Source organism: Notechis scutatus, chromosome 4, assembly GCF_049901735.1.
Source record: "Notechis scutatus isolate UNSWTSFEM ecotype Mainland chromosome 4, rNotScu1.2, whole genome shotgun sequence".
Lineage (NCBI taxonomy): Eukaryota > Metazoa > Chordata > Lepidosauria > Squamata > Elapidae > Notechis > Notechis scutatus.
In genome coordinates this window covers 77,698,951-77,711,237 of record NC_142012.1, presented here as the reverse complement: position 1 = coordinate 77,711,237, position 12,287 = coordinate 77,698,951, and the positions used below count along the sequence as shown (strand labels likewise).

Here is a 12,287-nt window from a genome sequence, read left to right as displayed (position 1 = left end):
CTTATCCTCCCTGTCTCTTTTCAGGATGAAATCTCTAAAGCAGTGTTTTTCCAACCTTGGCAATTGAACAGGTATGAACTTCAAGTCCCAGAATCCCCCAGCTAGCATGCTGGGACTTGAAGTCCGCAAATTTCAGGATCGCAAATTCGAAAACACAGCTCTAAAGCATATCACAACAGGATCTATAAAATCAACTTTCCCTGTCTAATTTGCATTTCTAATAGTAGCAAAACGTAAAATAATTTGGCAAGAGCCAGATTTAAGTGTTATGCAGACCCAGGATAGAATACAAATTTAGAATAGCCCTTTTCAAGGGTGGGATTCTACCTGGTCGGACCGGTTCTATAGAACCGGTTGTTATGATTCTGCCCAGTTTGGATAACCAGCAAATTGCACCACTGGATGGCCCTGCCTCTCCCCTCTCCACCCACTCACTCCTTACCTGGCAAACTTGCCTGCTAAGTTGCTATTTTTCTTTTCCCCCCCCCAACCATCAGCTGTTCTGCTGTGCCAGGAGATTTTGATTTGCTAGAAAGCGGGAAATTGTTGGATTTCTTGCTTTCTAGCTAATCTAAAAGCAGAGATGAACTTTCGTTAGGACTGAAGCTTCTATTTTTCAGTGCAAACTCAGGTAGCATTGCAGAAAGATAGATCTCTGAGTGGATCTGTGATTCTGTGAGCAACTCAATCTGCCTGCCTGCTTGGGTAAAAGTTGCTCTTTTTTAAATAAAAAAATCCAATGTTTACATAAATATTTATAATATTTACATACAAGCCATGCCCAGCAGGTCACGTGACCACCAAGCCATGCCCACAAATTAGGCCACACCCACAGAACCGGTTGTTAAAACATTTGAATTCCACCCCTGGCCCTTTTACTATTGCAAGGAAAATATATTGTAAGGTTAGCCTATCCCACTGAAAGGATGCAATCCTCTCTCAATTGTCAGTCCTTCCCCAGGTTATAGTTTAAGAATCTTGAGCTATTTCTGTGGTTATTTGTAAACCGTTTGTCTCATATTTCTACTCTGATTACAGGATTACAGGATGCAGGGGCCAGGAAGCAGGCTGCAAGCCAGCCCAAAGCATCAGAAACTTAATCTATAAACACACTGTGTAGAAACAGTGTTTATCCAACACCAGCAGAAGGGTTGGCTATCGGCGACTAAAAAAAGAAACAGCCAGAAGGATTAAGCAATAGGCTTTATTACTTGGGGATGAAAGGAAAGGAGAGCCCACAAGGATTTTGCAGAAGATAACAAGCATAATAACCAGCTGCAACCAGGTACCAATCTTTTTGTTTATAATTAACAGATTTAATTAACAGTTTAACAGAGTTGGAAGGGACCTTGTGTAGGTCATCTAGTCCAACCCCCCACCCCCACCCAAGCAGGAGACCTGACATCATTTCTGACAAATGGCAGTCCAATCTCTTCTTGAAGGTCTCAAGTGATGGCGTTCCCACAACTTCTGAGGGCAACTTCTGTTCCATCGGTTGACTGTTCTCACTGTCAGAAAGTTTCTCCTTATTTCCAGGTTGAATTTCTCCTTGATCAGTTTCCATCCATTGTTCCTTGTCTGGCCTTCAAATGCCTTGGAATATAAGCTGTCCCCCTCCTCTCTGTGGAAGCCCTTCAAATATTGGAACTGTCAGGGTTCCAACGGATGCCCTAATTAATTCATGAGCCAAGTTTCAAAAGAAATGAGTTGACAGAAACACTGCTATCATGTCTCTCCTAATAGTAAGTATAATTTGAAGAACGAACTTCTCTTCTTGGGTAGCTTCCTCTGGTCTTCATCCTACTAAAGTACAGGTAGTCCTTGACTTACAACCCTTCATTTAGTGACCATTTGAAGTGTATGTTCCAGCATAACTCTAGAATGCCTCAAGCAATTTCAACCAAACTTGGTACACAGATGACTTACCCTCCGGAAACAAATACTGTGGGGGTAAGACACCCCTAACACTTCTCAGTGTGTGTATATGTGTGCCTTAAAATGGCTTCTACTGTACAGCACAGTGGACTTGCCATGGTTACGGCTTCACAGTATTCCAGTACTCCACCAGGGGGCATTCTGTCAGCCCTCCAAGGAAACGTCAGCCGATTGGCCAAGTTCAATAAAAAAAATGAAACACCAGCATAGACAAGAAACTCCTGAGGAGAGGAATAGAAGACTTGTGAGTGAGAGGCTGTGCGAGAGACAGTACAACAATGTGAGTCCCGACTACAGGATTTTCCTGTCTAATACAGGATTGGGATAAATAAATACCTGGGCAATGCCAGGTTATCGGCTAGTTTTCTGTAAAAAGAAGAAGAAGGTAAGAGAACACATTACTGAGCTCCAAGTGGTCAGTGCGATGCTTGTTAAGCTAAAAATGTCCTGGGAAGCAGTTTTATCTGTGCCATGTCCGCTATTGCTCCTTACTACTCAGGGCAAAGAAAGCATCCCTGAACATTGCCTGAAGTCGGTAACAGGTTGGACAAAGGCAAACAAACTGAAATCTTAAGCCAACTAGTGTGGGCCGAAAAGAAACCAGATCTAGGGAACTGAAAGAGCAGGCCTGCAACTTGGATATGCTCCTTCAACCTCACCTGGATTCCCTGGATTTCCAGGTCAGGTACAGATTGCGAGGGCAAACAATTTCACACAGTCGCACCTGAGCCGATTGCATTTGAGAACGGTCATCCTTGGCTCAATTACATCCTCTCCTGGTTATTGCAATATGCTCCACAGGGGGCTATATCATGCTTCTCAGCACACAAGGGGTAAGCAATGTTGTGCACCCGTGTTTGCTTGCTTGCTTGCTTGTTCAATTTATTTATGTATCTCGCCACAAGGTGATTCTGGGTGGCTTGCAAGGTTAAAAGCAATAAAGCTATGTGTGTGCGTATGAATGCGTCTCTCTGTGTGCACACACATACATATTGCTCTATAGCAGTAAAATTATAAATTATGCTACAAAGATGGGAAGGTGGGAACAAGGAGTGAGTAAGATGGGATCGGCTATTAGTCCATCAACCATCTCCAGCGTGTTGGAAGGAATATCCATCTGGTTCAGTTCCAAGCTGGGAGAAAGATACTGGAAACATGGAGGCCGGTTGGAAAGATGGTTTAATGATGAAGCAGAACCACATGGGTGGTTCTGGGCATCTGACAAAATGGAGTTGAGAGTGGGTGGCTTTTATACCTTCTTTGGGGTTTTGCACTTGAGCTTCCTGTTCCTGTGCAAAGATATGTATTCTATTGGCTGTTGTCAGACTCCTGTTGGGGCCATGTAGGGGTTTATGTAGGGGTCATAGCTGGCTCTATAGGCAAAGTACAAATCCTAGGTGTTTGTCTGAGCGGAAGTTTAGTGGAAGTTTCTGAGGGTGATGCAATGTCCTTAGGAGATTGTACAATGTAGTGAGCTCTGTGCCTTCTGCTAAATGGTAATAGGTTAATCCTATTATGTCCTGAACGATAATCCCATCATCCTGGAGCTGAAGGTCTTTTGTTTCGTAGATAGGCTGGCCCAGTCTTTCGTTATGGGCCCCAAATATCTGCTGGGGGCAGGGAGACTGAGTCTGCTTTCTGTCTTTTTTAAGAGCATGTTTCTCTATTTCTTATTTTTGGGAAATATATAATATTCTGCCTTTTTTAACATTTCTCAAAATATTTCCTTCTCCTAGGAGAGGGGTTGGTGCTAACTTTCTACAAGCATATGTAGAAACGGGGTGACGAAATCATAAGCCAAAGAATTTAAAATCAGGAGGTTTGAGAAAAGAAAAAAAAGGGGAGTCAAACTAAAAGTAGTTTGTGTCAACACAGCTTACTCTCCACACTTTTCTGCCTTTGCAAACACTCCTTGCTTCCACCATATCCATAAACAGCTTCCTGCACAAGTTTTGTGCCCTGTAAGTGTGTCTCATCTTTGTCTTTGAAGATCTCATCTACTCAGTCGAATCACAAATGTCTTGGTCTTTCTCCATTTATCTTTTTCTTCGTATATTTGTTTTCTGGTTTAATCCTTATTCATTCCCCCTCAAATCTCTTTGAAGTCCTTCTATCCTGGTCACTCACTTTGGTATTTGGTCCCCAATCATTCAACCCTTTGTTCTCAGCTATCTTGTTCTGCTACTGAAGTTTGCAGATGATACAACAGTGATTGGCCTCATTCGTGACAATGATGAATCTGCATACAGACAAGAGGTTGTACAACTTGCCTCGTGGTGTAACTGGAACAATCTGGAACTGAATACACTCAAAACCATAGAAATGGTGGTAGACTTTAGGAGAAACCCGCCCATACTACCACCTCTTACAATACTAGACAACACAGTATCAACAGTAGAGACCTTCAAATTTTTAGGTTGTCATATCACAAGACCTAAAATGGACACCTAACATCAAAAATGTCATCAAAAAAGCACAACAAAGAATGTTCTTTCTGCACCAACTCAGAAAGCTCAAACTGCCCAAGGAGCTGCTGATCCAGTTCTACAGAGGAATGATGGAGTCTGTCATCTGCACCTCTATAACTCTCTGGTTTGGTTTTGCAACCCAACAGGACAGACACAGACTTCAGAGAGTAATTAGGACTGCAGAAAAAACAATTACTACCAACCTGCCTTCCATGGAGGACCTGTACACTGCACGAATCAAAAAGAGGGCTGTGAAAATATCTACAGACTCCTCACATCCTGGACATAAACTGTTTCAACTCCTTCCCTCAAAACGACACTATAGAGCACTGCACACCAGAAAAACTAGACACAAGGACAGTTTTTCCCCGAACGCCATCACTCTGCTAAACAAATAATTCCCTCAACACTGTCCAACTATTTACAAAGTCTGCACTACTATTACTATTAATCTTCTCATCACTCCTTATCACCCATCCCATCCCACTTGTGACTGTATGACTGTAACTTCGTTGCTTGTATCCTTACAATTTATATTGACTGTTTCCTAGTAGATTTGATTGCTTATTGTACCCTATGACTATCATGAAGTGTTGTACCTGATGATTCTTGACTCTTGATGAATGTAACTTTTCTTTTATGTACACTGAGAGCTTATGCACCAAAGACAAATTCCTTGAGTGTCCAATCACACTTGGCCAATAAATAATTCTATTCTATTCTGCATGTTTCCATGCTGAACTGGAAGAAAAAGAAACTTTTTCTTCAGTGGCCAATGAAGAAGCCATGGAGGAGGAGAAAAGAGCAATTTAGAACATCAGTTATATGCAAAATATCATAATTGATAGAAAACCCTAACTCTTTTGTTTCCAGAAAGGTCAGTGGGAAACCATCGTGTGAACAGAAGTAATAGAGCAGCCATGAGCAATCTAAGCACTCATCCTTCCCACAATCCCAGTCCAGAGGGGGACAACCATTATGTGACCCCAGCACTGTCCGAACTGCAGAGACTGGTATGGGCCAGAGGAGGATCTGACAATCATGTGGACCAAGTGTGGCCAAACCTCTACCTTGGAGATGCGTAAGTAGGATGGTTGCTTAGGAGCATTACCTACAGATCACTCTTTTTGTCAAAGGGGTCCCAAAAGGGCCTTCACCTCCAGAGATTCAACAGGGGTAAGGAAAATTGGGCTCGTTGGTGCATTTCTCCCTCCAATAGGAGAGTGTGCATAAGGCACAATTATTAAAGCCAAGATGGTGGTGTGTGGACAACACAACCGAGCTTCTTGGTTTTTCTGTGCATCACATCTTGACCACGCCAGAGGTGGGTATTCAGCAGGTACTGACCAGTTCTGGAGAACCGGTAGCGGAAATTTTGAGTAGTTCAGAGCACCAGCAAATACCACCTCTGACTGGCCCCACCAACCCCATCTATTCTCTGCCTCCCATGAGTCCCAGCTGATTGGCTGGCTCTTCTTTGGTTGCCCTGCACAGGAAAATGGAGCTGGAAAGCAGGTTAGTGGGGTGGGGAGGGAATGGGGATTTTGCAGTATTCTTCCCCTGCCACGCCCACCAAGCCACTCCCACCAAGCCACTTCCACCAAGCCATGCCATGCCCACCAAGCCACGCCCATAGAACTGGTAGTAAAAGAAATTGAATCCCACCACTGATACAGAGATAGGGTGTTTTTTTTTAAAGAAAAAAAAGAGGACATGTTTAGCTGCCCTCAGGATCCCCCAAATTAATTTTTTTTCCAGCAAAATCTTGGAAGTCTTCAATTCCATGGAAAATAAACGAAGGGCTGAGTCGCCATCTGTGTGCAATGAAACTGCACAGACCTGGAATGGTGGCATGTAAAAAAAAACCACACCACATATTGTAGGAAAGTGTGCTAATATTTGGTAGCCAAAAATCAGAGGAAGCCTTTATAGTACGTTTTCTCACTAGCCCATTTTAATGGAGGCATTAAGAGGCAAGTTTTTGTGAGCTCCTTGAAAGCTTCTCCATTTAATTGTGTTTGTTAGTCTGAAAAACACATTACCAGCTTCCTGCCTTCTGCATACCCTGCTAATTGTTTTCATCATCCATACTGAAGGATCATTAAACAGACCTACACTTGAGGATAATTAGAAATCAGAGCTGTCGTGGCTTTGTCAAACCATTCCAATGAAAACGCTAGCGATGATGTCGAGAACATCTGGTCTGTAAACGGGCGATGGAGGAGAATTCCAGGCCCAGGAGCTAGTGAGGGAACACTGTCAATCAACCCATATTTCATGATCAAAGGTGTACATTTTTCACTTTGATCAAGAGAAGTTGCCCCGGGGCTTACAAACATCACAGCCCCTGAACAAGCTAGGATAATTCCTGCAGGCCTTTGTCCCAGCATTAAGAGGAAGAAAAGCAAATTCTGCTTGCCTCTTTTTCACTCCAACAGCTACCCAGGAAGGATGCGACCAAGTTGGAGGCGATGGATCTATCACTCCTGGACGGAGTGGGTTGTAGGTAGCTGAAATTCAGTTGGTAGGAGCCCCCTATGGGCTTGGGCATGACATTCAACGATGACCAAGAAGTGATTTATTTAGTTTATATTTATATCATCCTCCTCTTTAAACAACCCCATAAGCGGGGTTGTCTGGGCAACTGAATGGAGCTGAGTGTTTACTGGCCGCTTGCCCTTCCTGTCACCAGTGTGGAGTTTTGTTCAGCGGATGTATCCTCAGTGTGCCCAGAGAGAGAAATATCTGCCCCTACCTAGGATTGAATTCACAGTTTCCTGATTGTGAGGTGAGAGTTCCACTTCTAGGCCACCGCACCACTCTATTTTATATTTATATATCAGACTTTAAAAAAGCCACCTGCCTTGCCAAGTGACTCTGGTACCCAAATAAGACATAATAACTTGTATAAATCTCTGAATCCAAGGTAAAGTAACCTTTAACGTTCAGAATAACTCAACCCATGGCAGCATGTTTTTCTGTGGGCCCCAAGTTTAGAGCGGGTGAGTTAGGCAAGAGCTCAAGGGCTTTATTCAGAAAGGTTGCCCTGCGGGGCACAGGAGCAACTGGGGAGGGAGGTTACCTCTTTTTTACCCCTGAGGGAGCGAGGCGCCCAGGACGCTTGGATTGGGAACGTCGCATTCAGAATACAACACCAAGGAGTTGGCAGAGGAGCCAGGAGGAGAATGGGAGGGAGGGTCACCCCTGGGGGAGGGGGGAAGGGGAGGGAGTCTATTCCAAAGGATGGATGCAGGGGTGGGATTCAACCGGTTCGGACTGGTTCGGGTGAACCTGATGTTAAAGTTACATCTGGTTCGCCAAACCGGTATTTCCAATGACTGGCTAGCCCCTCCCCTCCCTCCCCTCTCCTCCCAGGAGTCTCCATGTGGTCCATTTTTGATGGAGATAAGGGTAGGGTCTGCGCGGAGGCTCTGGGAGGGGGAAAAACAGGCCTTCTGGAAGTCTGGGGAAGCTGTTTTTGCCCTCCCAGAGGCCCAGGGGAGGACTCTGGGCCCTTGGGAGGGTGAAAAATGGCCTTCCTGGAAAAAAAACCGGAAGTGGCAAAATGGGCCTATTCCCAGCTTCAGGTGGGCCTCCAGTGGCTGTTTTTGCCAACCCAGAGGCCTGGGGGAGGCCCCTGGACCCTTGGGAGGGTGAAAATGGCCTCACCTGGCCTCTGGAGGCCCACCAAAAGCCAGAAACAAGAATTTCCAGTAGGCCCCACCCATTATGGCCTCACCCACCCGGCAACTGGGCATTGAACCAGTTGCTGGATGGAAGCGGTTGATAGAGAAGGCTGTCTTCCTGAATCCTGCCAGTCAAAGTTCCTTAATTGATGGGTACTGCAGCATAACCTCCCTGCCTGACCAGGCGGGATGGGCCGATGTAATGGGCCGAAGATGGCTCTCCGGTTTTCCTCTTTTCTGATTGCCTTTTGACAAGCTTTGATTGTCTTTTGACAGATGGGCAGCAAGAAGTAAATCCATTCTTCGGAGCATTGGCACCACTCACATCCTTAATGCAGCCGACGGGCCCTACAATATCAACACTGGAGCACGTTATTACCGGGACCTTCCGATTCAGTATTACGGAGTGCAAGCTTTCGATGACAATTCGTTTGACATAAGTGTCTTCTTCCACGAGGCTGCCGACTTCATACACCAGGCCTTAAATTCTGCAGGAGGTAAGAGGAGCAGGGGTGGGGGTTTGCTACCGGTTTGCCCCAATTCAGGCGAATCAGGAGCTAATTTTATCATTTTTAATTACCGGTTCGGTCTGTATCAACCATCAGCACCAGTCAATGATATTTGTGATACATTGTTAAATGTTCTGTTGGTTGAGTTTCATGTTTAATAATAATAATATAATACCAGGAGATGCACAAGTTGAAGAGAAACAATGAGGCAGGAGCAGCGAAGGTCAGCTAGATTACTTGTGAGGAGGTGGCCTTGCCTTCCTTGATGGGCTACACCAGAAGCTGGCTGTTTAGCACAGCAAAGAGAGGCAAGCGATGCTGGGAACAACGTGTTGATTTCCTAGATGTGTGTTTTCTGGTCATTGTGATTCTTGCTTTGCTTTGGATTGAAACCGTGCCTTGATTTGGGTCGTGCCTTGTGAACTCTGGACTTTCCTTGCCTCTTGTCTTGTGGATTTTAGTTTGCCTGGTGGGTTTATTTTGAGTGAGAAACTTTCAAGTGCCTTGTAGACTGGCCATTGCTCAGTGGACAAGCCTTGGTCTGCTGGTGGCTGGACTTCATTGGGACAGTTGTGGGTTTTTTGGTGAAGGGATTTGCTGGGGAATATCAATAAACTCATTAAACCACAGCTATGTGTGTAAGTGGGTGAGCAGGACAGCACAACTATGAAGAACCAAAGCTCAAATTCCAGGAATGATATAATATTAATTTCGTGCAAACGCAGCCTGAGATTGTTCACCATACAAAACAGTTTAGAGAGATTTGAAAAGGGTTGTCTGAAAGATTAGGAGAAAAAAAATATCAAGATGATGATTTTGTTAGTTCAGTCGAAGTTCTGCATGTTTTTTTTATGTGTGTCACAGCACATAAAAATCAAGGAAGCTTTGACGCCACCATCACAACCTTCATCTTGACTTTTTTGACCATTCCTTGTGGACAGAGCTGGGTATTCAGCAGGTTCTGACCAGTTCTGGAGAACTGGTAGTGGAAATTTTGAGTAGTTTGGAGAACCAGCAAATCCCACCTCTGACTGGCCCTGCCCCCATCTATTCTCTGCCTCCCAAGTCCCAGCTGATTGGCTGGGTCTTTTTTGGTTGCCTTGCCCAGGAGAACGGAGCTGGAAAGCAGGTTAGTGGGATGGGGAGGGAATGGGGATTTTGTAGTAACCTTCCCCCAGGAGTGGGGAGAGAATGGAGATTTTACACTATCCTGCCCCTGACACGCCCATCAAGCCATGCCCATCACACCACACCCACAGAACCAATAGTAAAAAAAAAATGAATCCAAACACTGCTTGTGGACACCCCTGATGGGCCATTAATTGTACATGAACCATGTGCATTCAAAGTTGCTTTTGTTTTGTCTTTCCAGGCAAGGTCTTTGTCCACTGTGCTATGGGGCTAAGTCGTTCGGCCACTTTAGTGTTAGCCTACTTGATGATCCATGAAAACCTGACACTCGTGGAAGCCTTGAAATCAGTGGACTCTCACAGAGGCATCTGTCCAAACACCGGATTCCTCAGCCAGCTCCGAGCCTTGGACATCAAACTAAACAATGAAAAGAAGAGAGAGACCACTATGGTGAAAGGGGACCGAAGAACTCTGCAAATGTAGGAATTCTGCACTGTTGACGCTTTCATTTGGAGTGGTTCAAGCAGCAAAAATTTTAACGGAGACTGTGATGACCCAGGACAAGGCACGAAGGTCACACAGCCAGCAGAGAGTTCAAACTCCCCTTTACTGCTCCAAACTTCCCCCCAAACGCTCTCACATTCTTGGCAAGTCCTAGAGCAAAGCCTCATACACATACACACACGGCAGGCTCTGGCTGCGCCCCAGTCCAGCAAAACAAAGGAACAGGGAAATGAGTCCACAAAGTAAGGAACAAGGCACTGCGTCCACGAATATAAGGAAGAAGCCAGCAGTCCTGCAACCTCCAAATGTCTGTACCGGCACACCAAACTCTTATCAATTCAGCATTTGTTCCTGACAGACACCCCTCCCCATAGCGTCTCCTTAAACCTTAGTTCCCAGGTGTGCCTTGTGAAGAGGGGTGGGGTGCTCTTCTCCTGAGTAGTCGGGTCAACCTGCACTGTTCCTGCCTTCTCTCCACTCTGCGATCTCTGGAACTAAAAATTATATTTATTGTACTTACAAAGCTTGTACTTATTGTTCTTACAAAGACATTGTCAGAGTATTAAGCTACCATTAAGTAAGTAAGTACAATAAATATAATTTTAAAAAATTATACAGTAAAAGAAATCAAAACCCCAAAACTCTATATTAAACTATTTAGGCAGAAAGAAAGTTTATTTTGGCCATTGGTTTATTGGTCATATTGGTTGACCAAGAAAAATCCATTCAATAGAACAAACAATGCAAACTTATCCCCTAACAAGAATAACTATAAGGCAACTATTTGTGGATGAAACTTACACATAGGTACACATAATGTAGCACCATTTGGCACTTTTAGAGAAATAAATGAATCATGGTTAACAGATAATGCAAATAAAATTTATCAGAGTGTCTCAGAAGTGATGATATAGTTGAACATGGACCCGTAGGGAATAAAACAACAATAGACAGGGGGCAAAAATAGGCGATTCAAAAAAAATCTCAATCCATAACTTTAGCTGAGAATTTGGTGTGAATTTCATTCTAACTAGAAATAAGATGGCTTTAAAAGTACAGAGACATCAGCCCTTCCCTTATGTATATTTTTGAGAAAATGTACTTGATTTATCAATTGTTAATAAAATTATTTTTAAAAAATCCACCAAGGAATATAATTTTTGTTGGTAAAAGAGAGGAGGTGTAATGATTTCCTTCACCAGCAGATGGAAGTATAAATCCAGTTTATGAAACTAAGTCTGCCTGAATCTTTTGCTTGAGGTTAGAGACAAGACTAAATAAAAATTGGATGTTTTTTTAAAAGGGTGTTTATTATGCTGGGCAACTAATTCCTGTGAGGGTTTTTTTCCTGAACAGTACTAAGTATATCCTGAAATGTACCTGCAATTAAGTGGAATGCGGTGCATAAAACTTGCTGCTCTTCTTAAGTTCCACCTAACAAATTGACATTGCAGGTGTTGGTAATTCAACTCTTCTTTTTCATGCCCCCTTTCTTTTTCATGAAGAAGGCTGCTTACAAAAAAAAGTGAAGTATTAACAGACATGATTAATCCTTTGATGGAGAAACTCAGAAACTCCCAGGGCTATCACAGACTCAACGCGGGAAACTGAAAAACATCTCAGAAGAAGGCAGGGCGAAATATTTCTAAACTGTGGTCAAGAAAACTTCATAGCGGAGTCACCAAGAGTCCCACTCAATGGAGATTTTCCAGTAGGGTAGGGTAGGGTAGGGTAGGGTAGGGTACGGTAGAGCAGAAGAGAAGAGAAGAGAAGAGAAGAGAAGAGAATATAGAGTAGAGTAGAATAGAATATAGAATAGAGTAGCGTAGGGTAGGATAGGGTAGGGTAGGGTAGGGTAGAATAGAACAGAACAGAACAGAACAGAATAGAATATAGAGTAGAGTAGAATAGAATAGAATGTAGAGTAGAGTAGGGTAGGGTAGGGTAGGGTAGGGTAGGGTAGGGTAGGGTAGAATAGAATAGAATAGAATAGAATAGAATAGAATAGAATAGAATAGAATAGAATAGAATAGAATAGAATATAGAATAGAGTA

The 12,287-nt window shown here is 43.7% G+C and overlaps 1 protein-coding gene across 4 annotated transcripts; it reads left to right on the top strand.

Annotated features, from left to right (window-relative positions):
* The first annotated feature begins 1,084 nt into the window (after positions 1–1,084).
* Positions 1,085–10,719, top strand: LOC113416374 (dual specificity protein phosphatase 13B-like). 4 transcript variants are annotated; one of them, XM_087963902.1, is made up of 5 exons: positions 1,085–1,285; positions 1,537–1,742; positions 5,281–5,484; positions 8,366–8,586; positions 9,971–10,719. In XM_087963902.1, exons 3-5 carry the CDS (start codon positions 5,324–5,326, stop codon positions 10,210–10,212), a joined length of 624 nt encoding a protein of 207 aa, XP_087820028.1. In that variant the 5' UTR covers positions 1,085–1,285; positions 1,537–1,742; positions 5,281–5,323; the 3' UTR covers positions 10,213–10,719. The 4 variants fall into 4 exon arrangements, with proteins under 4 accessions (XP_087820028.1, XP_087820026.1, XP_026529980.1 ...); XM_087963900.1 differs by lacking the exon at positions 1,537–1,742 and having other exon boundaries at positions 1,086–1,285; XM_026674195.2 differs by lacking the exon at positions 1,537–1,742 and having other exon boundaries at positions 1,087–1,285; positions 5,277–5,484.
* The last annotated feature ends 1,568 nt before the right edge of the window (positions 10,720–12,287 follow it).

Excerpts from the sequence above, each read along its gene's own strand:
- LOC113416374 (XM_087963902.1), top strand. The coding sequence starts at position 5,324 with ATGAGCAATCTAAGCACTCATCCTTCCCACAATCCCAGTCCAGAGGGG. Across the intron at positions 5,485-8,365 it reads AACCTCTACCTTGGAGATGC|ATGGGCAGCAAGAAGTAAAT; the intron begins GTAAGTAGGATG and ends GTCTTTTGACAG. Across the intron at positions 8,587-9,970 it reads GGCCTTAAATTCTGCAGGAG|GCAAGGTCTTTGTCCACTGT; the intron begins GTAAGAGGAGCA and ends TTGTCTTTCCAG.